The 10,892-nt window shown below is 35.1% G+C and overlaps 2 protein-coding genes across 6 annotated transcripts; both read left to right on the top strand.

Moving 5' to 3' along the window:
* The first annotated feature begins 319 nt into the window (after positions 1–319).
* On the top strand, positions 320–2,888 carry LOC136208387 (pentatricopeptide repeat-containing protein At2g20710, mitochondrial-like). The gene is made up of 2 exons (XM_065999239.1): positions 320–874; positions 1,405–2,888. The coding sequence occupies exons 1-2, from the start codon at positions 587–589 to the stop codon at positions 2,644–2,646; spliced, it is 1,530 nt and encodes a 509-aa protein (XP_065855311.1). The 5' UTR covers positions 320–586; the 3' UTR covers positions 2,647–2,888.
* Positions 2,889–3,932: 1,044 nt separating this feature from the next.
* Positions 3,933–6,223, top strand: LOC136208338 (pentatricopeptide repeat-containing protein At2g20710, mitochondrial-like). Of its 5 annotated transcripts, XM_065999162.1 has the most exons (3): positions 3,933–4,301; positions 4,785–5,187; positions 5,263–6,223. In XM_065999162.1, the coding sequence occupies exons 1-3, from the start codon at positions 4,188–4,190 to the stop codon at positions 6,012–6,014; spliced, it is 1,269 nt and encodes a 422-aa protein (XP_065855234.1). In that variant the 5' UTR covers positions 3,933–4,187; the 3' UTR covers positions 6,015–6,223. The 5 variants fall into 5 exon arrangements, with proteins under 5 accessions (XP_065855234.1, XP_065855233.1, XP_065855232.1 ...); XM_065999161.1 differs by having other exon boundaries at positions 4,820–6,223; XM_065999160.1 differs by having other exon boundaries at positions 4,785–6,223.
* The last annotated feature ends 4,669 nt before the right edge of the window (positions 6,224–10,892 follow it).

Raw genomic sequence — 10,892 nt, 5'->3', positions numbered from 1 at the left:
GAACCGATCGAAATAATTGATTCGGTTCAGTTTTTATTTTAGGTATTATTCGGTTTTCGGTTTAGTTTTCAAACCGAACCGACCGATGAACACCCCTAATAGGGATGCAATCGATTAACCATCGAGTTAGGAGTATACCCGCACAACATGAGCGATGCGAATGCCGCATCTTAATTTTTTTTTTTATCAATTAATAAGATCCCTTAACTTGGCTTTACTAATTAATTTTTTTTTAATTTTCAATTTTTTTCCAGCCCTACAATTGCCCATTTTTTTAGTTTTCAAAATTTTTCCCAGCCCGCCTAATTTTTTCTAGCCCACCTAATTGTTAGAGATCGGTGTCACACCGGTTTCTGGTCGGACTGCTGGGTTCCGGTTCAATCCCAGATCTCTCCCGGACCGGCCGATCCCGTCCGAAGCTGATAACATTGGGTGGAACTGAAATTGGATTGTGTTGATCCTAACCTCCGTTTAAATTTCTTTCCAAACAAGCAAGGTTAGATTAACCTCCTCCAGCCTCCAAACAAAACAAAACAAGCGACCCTTAGCTATTTTGTTAGCTTATACTGTCTTTCTTGTTCGCTTGATGAACCAGCTTCTTTTACGATCGAGTTCATATCTATGGCGGCATGGCAATCGATTGTTAAAGGTCCAGTTACTTTCCACAAATGCTGCAACTTCTTCCTTCTCTTCCGCCTCCTCGCCACAAATCGACTCTCTGCAGCGTAGAATCTCCACGGCGGGAGATCCTTCAGTCTCGATGATATCAGTTATTGACCAATGGCTCGAAGAAGGCAAAAAGGTTAAGATGTCTGAGCTGCGAAAATTCATCAAGCTACTTCGCAAGTACCGCCGCTGCAAGCAAGCCCTTCAGGTATCTTATTTCTTTCTCATTAGTCTGTGCGCCTAATTATCATTTCAATGGTGAATTTTTGTTATCATTCAGTTTTTTTCAGTTCTTGTACTCTTATGCCTAACATTAACATCTTTGGTTTGATTGAGTATCCCTCTGACTGTGGATTGTTTTAATTTTCTGTAAAAAAAAGCTAGGTTTTTCGAGTGAATAATGTCGAAACAGTGTAATTGATCCAAATTAAGTTCCTAGAAAGTTGGTTTTTAACAGAAGAGAATGGTGAAAAATGAAATGTGTGTCAGTTTTGTAATTGATGTTGTGAAGTTGCAAGGACTGTATGGAGTATCTTTTCTTCTCCTAGTTAATTTTTTTTATGTTTCTAAGTTGTTGTGATGAATTGAACGATGCATGAGTTTTCCCCAATTGTAGTTAACGGCTTCTTCCATACAAGACACAAAAATGTATTTTATAAGCCATTTATGAGGAGCTTTGATTTTATGAAATGTATATGTATAGTGAAATCCCTGAATCTTGGGTCATCTTTATGTTAGATCTCGGAATGGATGACTGGTCAAGGGGGCTTTAGGTTGTCAGGTTCAGATGTTGCAGTTCAACTGGATTTGATTGTGAAAGTTCATGGGTTGGAAAAAGCTGAGGCATATTTTAACACCATCTCTGAAAGTTCAAGAGACTACCAGGTTTATGGTGCTCTTTTAAACTGCTATGCGTACGCTAATCAATTGGAAAAAGCAGAGACCATCATGCAGAATTTAAAGGATATGGGGTTTTTAAAAACTGCATTACCTTACAATGTAATGCTAGGTCTCTATTCTCGGATGGGTAGATATGAAAAGATGGACGCCTTGATGCAGGAGATGGAAGAAAAGGGTATTGAATGCGACACGTTCACTTTCAATATCCGGTTGCAAGCTTATGTAGCCTGTTCTGACTTTGATGGTATGGAGAAACTTCTAACAAAAATGGAAGCAGATCCTCATATTAAAATAGGCTTTCATTCTTACTTAGTTGCAGGGAATGGTTATCTATTATCTGGCCTTACTGACAAAAGTTTGAAGTTATTGAGGAAATCAGAGCAATTAATCAGCGACAAGTCAAGAAAATTTGCTTATGAATGTCTCCTGACTTCATATGCTGCTGCTGGGAGCAAAGCTGAAGTTTATCGTGTTTGGAATCTGTATAAGCAGATGGGGAAGTTTTTCAATGCAGGGTATATAAGCATGATAGGTTCATTAGTGAAACTGGATGATTTGGACAGTGCTGAGAAGATTTGGGAGGAATGGGATTCAGGGATGGAACTATTCGACATTCGCATTCCAAACTTAATGATTAGTGCTTATTCGAGAAAGGGTGACTGGGAAAAGGCTGAGGCATATGTAAAGAAGATAATAGAGAAAGGGGAGGAGCCTAATGTTATATCATGGGATCATTTGGCTGCTGGATATCTGCGCGGTGGTCAGATAACGAAAGGAGTAGAATCGATAAAGAAAGCAATTTCAACATGTAAACCAGGACGTACACCCAGGCTTCATACTTTGGCCACATGTCTAAATGAATTGAAAGATCAAGGAGACAAGGAAGCAGCAGAAGAGCTTTTGAAGATGATAAACGAGCAATGTCATTTGTCGACATTTGCTTATGATAGATTGTCCAGTTGTATTAATGATGAAGACCTTGCGAGCAATGTGTTTGATCAGATTGAAGATGATGATGGGATGTTTGATGAATCACCAACAGAAGCTGCCTTACCTGAAACGGAAACACCTGAAAACTGATTAGTTAAGCCACATTGTTGGTGATTCTTCTTAGAAAACCCCTTTTTGACTATGATAGTTTTACTGAGTACCTGTGTTTGATTAAGCTCTAATGTAGTGATACTATAATTACTAATTTTTATTGAGTACTTAATCACTTTTGTACTGGTACACTTGTACCTAATCTTGAATCGCTAATTTAGTGATTATGGGCAGTCTCTGCAATGTTGTGTTATCATATTTTGAAGAGAGCTGGCAATATGGATAAAAAGGCAAACCTGTTGTACTTAGATAGCAATACATTCAACTTGGTATTTAAAATCGAAACAATTTGATATCGGTTTCTGATTTTGATTTTGTTGTTTCGAACCTGTCAGATTTTGAAAAGGAACCTCAAAAGTTACACTCCATTCACATGAATCCAAGCAAACCATAAACCCTAAATGCATCAAAACCATAAACCCTAAATGCAATACCTTGGTTGACATGCAATATCCTTACGAACTTCCAAAAATAATGACCATGTGCCTTTCAAAGTTAAATTGCAATTTCGTTTCTACCCCTCCCGTCCAGAAAAAAATGTGATTTCAACCCATGAACCACTAACGATGCTTGGTATTATTTAGCTTGCTTCGATTATTTAGAGGTTGGATCGAGAGAAAATGGAGAATAAATGGTTTTGCAAGTTGATCATTGAAGGAAATGAGTTTGAAAATGAAAAGTACGAGAAAATGGGGCTTTTATAGGTTTGCCAAACTATTAGGATATTTTTATCCATCAAAGAAATAAATGGAGCAATTTTATCAGTAACATCTAAAATGATGTAATTTTACCTTTAACATTAGCAAGTGTGTCAATTTTAGACATCATTATAAAACACAAATATTTTGTACCAATTGCATATCAGTTGGTTCTAGAAAAAAAAATCATATTTTCTGTGATTTAATAATAGAATTGGAGATTCCACGAAATATTTGATTTTTTTTGTTCAGGTACAAAATACAATATAATTTTTTATAAAAAAATTCCACATCTATTTACATATTTACGATTGTTACTAATAAACGATAAAAATAACGTAAACGTGAAGTGTAAATAACAAGATTAATAATAGAGAAGACTATTTGATTGATTAATTCAGAAATTGATCTAAAATTACTATTGTCGGTCAATGTTAGGTAAAATCGCATAATTTTAAACATTAAAAATAAAATTAATCAAGTTAGAAATATTTTTGCAAATATATATAAAAAATATCTATAAAAAATGTAACCACATGCATATTTTGTAACCCCTGAATTCTCCAATTTGATGAATAAAAAATTAGAATGGCATTGGAGAAAATTTAACCTCTCCTCAATCAAACCCGCGCCTTAATGAACCAGCTTCTTCTACGATCGAGTTCATATCTATGGCGTCCAGGCCATCGATTGTTAAAGGTTCAGTTAGTTTCCACGAATGCTGCAACTTCTTCCTTCTCTTACCCCCCAACCCCCACCCCCACAGCGCAAATTGGCTCTCTGAAGCGTAGAATCTAGACGGCGGTAGATCCTTCAGTCTCGATGGTTTCAGTTATCGACCAATGGCTCGAAGAAGGAAAAAATGTTCAGATGTCTGAGCTGTGTAACTTCGTCAAGCAGCTTCGCAAAACCCGCCGCTACAAGCACGCCCTTCAGGTATCTTATTTCTCTCTCTTTAGTCTGTGCACCTAATTATCATTTTAATGGTGAATATTAACATCTTTGGTTTGATTAGGCATTCCTCTGACTGTGACATTGTTTTAATTTTCTCTAAAAGCTAGGTTTTTCAAGTGAATAAAGTCGAAACAGTGTAATTGATCCAAATTAAGTTCCTAGAAATTTGGTTTTTAACAGAAGAGAATGGAGAAAAATGCAATAGGTTTGAGAGTTCTGTAATTGATCTTGTGAAGTTGCAAGGACTGTATGGACTATGGAGTCTCGTTTCTTCTCCTAGTTAAATTTTGATGTTTATAAGTTGTGAATTCAACTATGCAATTTAATTCCCCCCAATTGTAGTTAACGGCTTCTGTCATATAAGACACAGAAATGTATTTTTAAAGCCATTTATGGGGATCCTTTGACTTTATGATATGTATATGTATAGTGAAATCCCTGAATCTTCAGTCACCTTTATGTTAGATATCGGAATGGATGACTGATCAAGGGGGCTATAGGTTGTCAGTTTCAGAAGTTGCAGTTCGACTGGAATTGATTGGCAAAGTTCATGGGTTGGAAAAGGTTGAGGCGTATTTTGACAGTATCTCTGAAAGTTCAAGAGGCTACCAGGTTTATGGTGCTCTTTTAAACTGCTACGCGAAAACTAAACAATTGGAAAAAGCAGAGGCCGTCATGCAGAATTTAAAGGACATGGGGTTTGTAAATACATTATCTTACAATGTAATGCTAGGTCTCTATTCTCGGATGGGTAGACATAAAAAAATAGACGTTTTGGTGCAGGAGATGGAAAAAAGGGGTATCGAATGGGACATGTTCACTTTCAACATCCGGTTGCAAGCTTATGTAGCCTGTTCTGACTTTGATGGTATGGAGAAACTTCTAACAAATATGGAAGCAGATCCTCATATTAAAATAGACTTCCATTCTTACTTGGTTGCAGGGAATGGTTATCTGAAATCTGGCCTTAGTGACAAAAGTCTGAAGTTATTTAGGAAATCGGAGCAATTAATCAGCCACAACTTAAGAACATTTGCTTATGAATGTCTCTTGACTTCATATGCTGCTACTGGGAGTAAAGCTGATGTTTATCGTACTTGGAATCTGTATAAGCAGATGGGGAAGTTTTCAAACGACGGCTATATAACAATGATAATATCATTAGTGAAATTGGATGATTTGGATAGTGCTGAGAATATATGGAATGAATGGTATTCAGGGATGGATATATTCGACATTCGCATGCCAAACTTGATGATTAGTGCTTACTCGGAAAAGGGTGATTGGGAAAAGGCTGAGGCATGTCTAAACAAGATAACTGAGAAAGGGAACGAGCCTAATGCTATCTCATGGGATCATTTGGCAGTTGGATATCTACATGGTGGTCAGATAACAAAAGCAGTAGAATCGATAAAGAAAGCAATTTCAACGCGTAAACCAGGACGGTTACCCAGGCTTCATACTTTGGCCACATGTCTAAAGAAATTGAAAGGTCAAGGAGACAAGGAAGCAGCAGAAGAGCTTTTTAAGATGATAAACGAGCAATGTCATTTGACGACATTTGCTTATGATAGATTGTCAAGTTGTATTAATGATGAAAAGCTTGCAAGCAACGTTGATCGGATTGAAGATGATGATCGGATGTTTGATGAATCACTAACAGAAGCTGCCTTACCGGAAAACGCAACTGTTTGAAAACTGATTAGTCATGCCACATTGATGATTCTTCTTCTTAGAAAACCCCTTTTTGACTATACTAGTTGTACTGAGTACCTGTGTTTGATTAAGCTCTATTACTGTAATAATAACTAATGTTTATTATTGAGTACTTAATCAATTTTACACTGGTATACTTTTACTTAATCTTGAATTGATAATTTAGTGATTATGGTCAGTCTCTTCAATCTTGTGCTATCTAGCAAATTTTTTATAGGCAGAACTGTTGTACTTAGATACCAATGTCTTCTAACATGCTTTGTTATTGATTCAACTTTTTGTCTTTAAAGGTTAAACATATTATTCTCTGTTCATAGCGATGGATTTCCTCTGGATATCTAATTTTGGTAGCTCTTTGGTTGTTCATATATATGGTTTGTTGTTGTTTATTGTTTAATGTTGGTGGTAGAATCCTAATCAAACCTTTATATTCTATTGTTTTGGAGTGAAAAGGTAAAAAAATATACTAAAAACATACACTAAATGATGGTGGATTAGTGTCAAATTGGTCTCCTCAACTTGCTATGTAATTAGTTGCCTTGAACTTGATTCAAAATAACTATTAATGTTAATTTTAATGATTAAAGTTTTTTTTCGAAAAGTTTTTTTTTTGTAAGGAGAAGGAGAAGAATATGATATTTGTTTTTTTTTTTTAAAAAAAACAGCTTGTGTTTTATATAGCTGCAAACAGAAAGAAAATTGACTAACATTATTTGCCACATTATCAAGCCAGCAAAAAAATCAATATTACATATTGTGTCATATCAGTAAAGTCAACATGTCACATCATCAAAGTCAAACTGTAATCCTATCGAAGTGTAACACCTTTAGTGTGCGTTTAACATGGTTTTTCCTTCCCATAAAAATAATTTTTTCCAGCTTTCCCGCAAAACAAAAATCAGCATTTGATAAATGTAGAATTATTTTCCTTAAAAGCTGATAAAGTTGCATTCAGAAAAAGTTAAAATATATACTTTTTGGAGAAATCAGCACGAAAACTGATATTACTCTTTTTACAAAAAAAAAAAAAAACTCTAACTTTCAATTTATTTTCAAACAGAGACCTAACTTTCACTTTAATTTTAAAAATAACAATGATTTTTTTTAACTTTTATTATGTATTTATCAAACACTTATCAACTTTTTTATTACCGCATTTTTTCATTTCCTCCACCATTATGTTGACCACAAACAATGCCAAATTGACTCTTAGTCAAACTTTTTTTTTTTTGCTAACTGTTTAAAGCACATACCATCTTTTATAAAGAGAAATTTTGCATTCCTCTACTTGCTAAATACTTTAAAAATTGTAGTTTTTTGATAGCAGTTAAAGATAATAACACAAGTTTTGTTTGGAGTAGTATCTTTTAAGCGAAAGATTTGCTGATTCAAGGTTGTAAGAGAAAGGTTGCAAGTGGTGAAGATATTATAATTGGTCATGATCCTTGGTTGATTGGTGGAATCAAAGGGAAACCATCTACGATTCTTCCCCAAGAAATTGCAGATGCAAAAGTTTCATCTCTTTTTGAAGTTAACTGTAGAAGATGTGATGAAAAAGTCATAAGAGATGTTTTTAACGAGGAAGATCAAAACTTTATTCTTATTTTACCGCTTTCTAGTAATTGCGTTCAAGACATTTGGTTTTGGAGTTTAGAGAAGGACGATTCTTTTTCTGTGAAGAGTGCTTAAAAATGGTTATGTAATGGGACCTGGCTGGTTGATAAATAGTATGTGGAAAAAGATGTGAAGCTTGAAAGTTCCCCCTAAGGTGCGTAATATGCTTTGGCGTGTTTGTAGAGTGTTTTGCCTACAACTATTGTGCTTACGGATAAACGTGTAGCTGTCAATCATGTTTGTGCTATCTGTAATTTACATTTTGAGTCTATTTTACATGTGTTTAGAGATTGCATTCACACTCAGTCTGTTTGGAACGCATATGGTTTGGATAAAGTGTTGGGTGACGATTTTCTTTGCTTTAAAGATTGGTTGGAATCCATTCTTGCGAATTTGTGCTAAGAATTGCTATTTGTAGGCTATGGCTGTGTGGAATATGTGGCTGAATATAAACAATTATATTTCGAATAATTCAAGGAATTATGCATTTTTTTTGTTTTCGTCTCGTGTGCATTGGGTTGAAGGAGTGACATGATGCTCAATCAAAGAGGGTGAATGTTTCTGCCCAGGTTGTTCCAGGTGGGACATGGTCTACTCCGGATGCGATTCGATGGTTACGGCCTCCTCCAACTCGCTTTTAAACTGAATGTGGATGCCTCTATTATCTCGGGATCAAGTTTGCTGGATTTAAGTGCGGTGCTGTCACGTCCGTGTCCAAATTTCTAAAATTTATACCTAGATATTAATATATATTATTATTATGGGGTATGTGATTTTTATTTGGTGTTATAGAAAAAATTGGAGTTAATTTGATGGGTTGATGTGCAAATTAAAAGAATAGGGTAATTATTAAAAGATTATATAAAGATTGAGGATCAAAATGGATATTTGTCAAATTTGGGATATAAATCCCAAATTGTTCCAGGAGCTACGATCATCATCTTCATCTTATTTCTTTCTTTTCTTTTCTTCTGTGTTTCTTTTTCTTTCACCGTTTCTTTGATTTACGGAGATTCGACCGTCCAAATCACTTGAACTTTAAACTATAGCATCCTTAGGCATAGATCTAAATCCTAACCGAAGAGTTTTTGAGTTTCGGAAGCGTTTGGAGGGACAACGTCTTAGACAGGATTTAGAGGCGAATTGAACGAGTTGTTTTCTTCAATTAGCAGTCAAGGTAAGTCACTATCAACTATATTTTAAATTTTATGTATATTGATATATATATATGATCAAAGAAGTTGCAGAAATTGATATTTCAAGGTTTATACGGGTATTTTGTAAAATTTTTGTGTTTCTTTTTCTTTCATTATTATCAAACCGTTCTTCGACCGTTTCTCCACCGTTTCTTTGATTTACGGAGATTCGACCGTCCAAATCACTTGAACTTTAAACTATAGCATCCTTAGGCATAGATCTAAATCCTAACTGAAGAGTTTTTGAGTTTCGGAAGCGTTTGGAGGGAAAACGTCTTAGACAGGATTTAGAGGCGAATTGAACGAGTTGTTTTCTTCAATTAGCAGTCAAGGTAAGTCACTATCAACTATATTTTAAGTTTTATGTATATTGATATATATATGATCAAAGAAGTTGCAGAAATTGATATTTCAAGGTTTATACGAGTATTTTGTAAAATTGAGGTTTTTCATGATTTTGCTTTGATTTTTCTTCTTATTTGAGAGATACTGCTACTGGTTTATATAATAAGTCAGTGGTAATGTCTCACCGTCTTAGCTGATCTTCCTTTAGGTCGGGTTTGACAGGTGCTACGGGACTGCAACGACAAGTTTTGTAGAGCTTTTTTCAAACTTGTGCAGGGTGATTTTTTGCCTCGTGTAGGGGAAGCTATGGGCATTCGGGAAACTCTAAGTTGGCTCAATATAAAGGGTATGAACGGTTGTCTTGTTGAAACCGATGCAGAGGTGATTTTAGATCTTAATCAACATGCCTTCATGTCTTATTACGGCCTTGTTCTTGATGATTGTAATAGGTTGATTCATTCATTTAATGATGTTAGTATCATTTTTATTAGTTGTTCTGTGAATAGTGTTGCTCATGAACTTACAAGGACATTTTATTCTATGTCAAGACTGATGAAGTGGTATACTAGTTCTCCAGATTTTATTGTTCAAGCCTTGTATTCTAATTCTATTTAATGCATGATCTTTTCTTAAAAAAATCAAATATTATAAATTTAATTACCAACTTTTAATTAAAAATACTTAATAGTAATATGCTTTTATTGTTAATATTATTTTTCATAGTTGCATTAATATAATAAAAATTATATAAAATTTATTTAAATAATACATATGTAAATTAATTAAGTGGATTACTAAACCCAGCCATGAATTCCCACCCCTAGCTCCATGAAAAGACCAAACTACCCTTTACCCAAAATTTGAAAAAACACAAAACCTCTCAAATACCCTACACACTCTTTGATCAAATCCGGACTAATTTGTGAACCAAAACATGGAGTGTAACAACAACCGTAAAGGGAAAGCGAAAATAATAAGATTTACCGTTTTTGTTTTTTGATTTAAGCTTAAAAATTGAATCTGTGGGTGATTTTTTAAAAACGCCGGAATCGCAGTCGGGCGTATGAACATCACGCCCGACCTACGGTTCCGGCGTATGAATATCACGCCCGACCTGTGGTTCGGGCGTGAGGCTATCACGCCTGACCTATGGTTCGGGCGTGATGTTCATACGCCCGAAGGGTTTTAATTAATTTAATTAATTTTTTGTAATTTTTAGTTTGTTTAATTTAGTTTAACTAAATTTTTATGTCGTAAATTTTAGTTGTTGTAAATTTTATTTTGTTTAATTTAGTTTAACTAAATCTTTATTTTGTTAATTTTAGTTAAATTTTTATTTTGTTAATTCAGGTATTTACGGGTTAAATTCAATAGCGGACTAATTTTTTTACGGGTTTAATTGAACAGCGGACTAATTTTTTTTACGTAACAGGTATTTACGGATTTAATTCAATAGCGGACTAATTTTTTTACGGGTTTAATTCAACAGCGGACTAATTTTTTTTACGTAACAGGTATTTACGGATTTAATTCAATAGCGGACTAGCTATTTTTTTTGCTCTCCCGACACGCGGGCGTGTGCCTATCACGCCTCACCTTGTGGTCGGGCGTGATAGCCCCACGTCTCACCGTGTGGTCGGGCGTGTAGCGATCACGTCCAGCCACACGGTGAGGCGTGGGGCTATCACGCCCGACCACAAGG

The sequence above is a fragment of the Euphorbia lathyris genome, chromosome 10, assembly GCF_963576675.1.
Source record: "Euphorbia lathyris chromosome 10, ddEupLath1.1, whole genome shotgun sequence".
Taxonomy (NCBI): domain Eukaryota; kingdom Viridiplantae; phylum Streptophyta; class Magnoliopsida; order Malpighiales; family Euphorbiaceae; genus Euphorbia; species Euphorbia lathyris.
Note: the sequence above shows the minus strand (reverse complement) of the source record. Positions and strands in the feature narration are given on the sequence as shown.

What these genes read in the sequence shown, in the direction of transcription:
- LOC136208387 (XM_065999239.1), top strand. Translation starts at nt 587, where the DNA reads ATGAACCAGCTTCTTTTACGATCGAGTTCATATCTATGGCGGCATGGC. An exon ending in GCTGCAAGCAAGCCCTTCAG is followed by an intron (nt 875 to 1,404) that starts GTATCTTATTTC and finishes TCTTTATGTTAG; the next exon opens with ATCTCGGAATGGATGACTGG.
- LOC136208338 (XM_065999160.1), top strand. Translation starts at nt 4,188, where the DNA reads ATGGTTTCAGTTATCGACCAATGGCTCGAAGAAGGAAAAAATGTTCAG. An exon ending in GCTACAAGCACGCCCTTCAG is followed by an intron (nt 4,302 to 4,784) that starts GTATCTTATTTC and finishes CCTTTATGTTAG; the next exon opens with ATATCGGAATGGATGACTGA.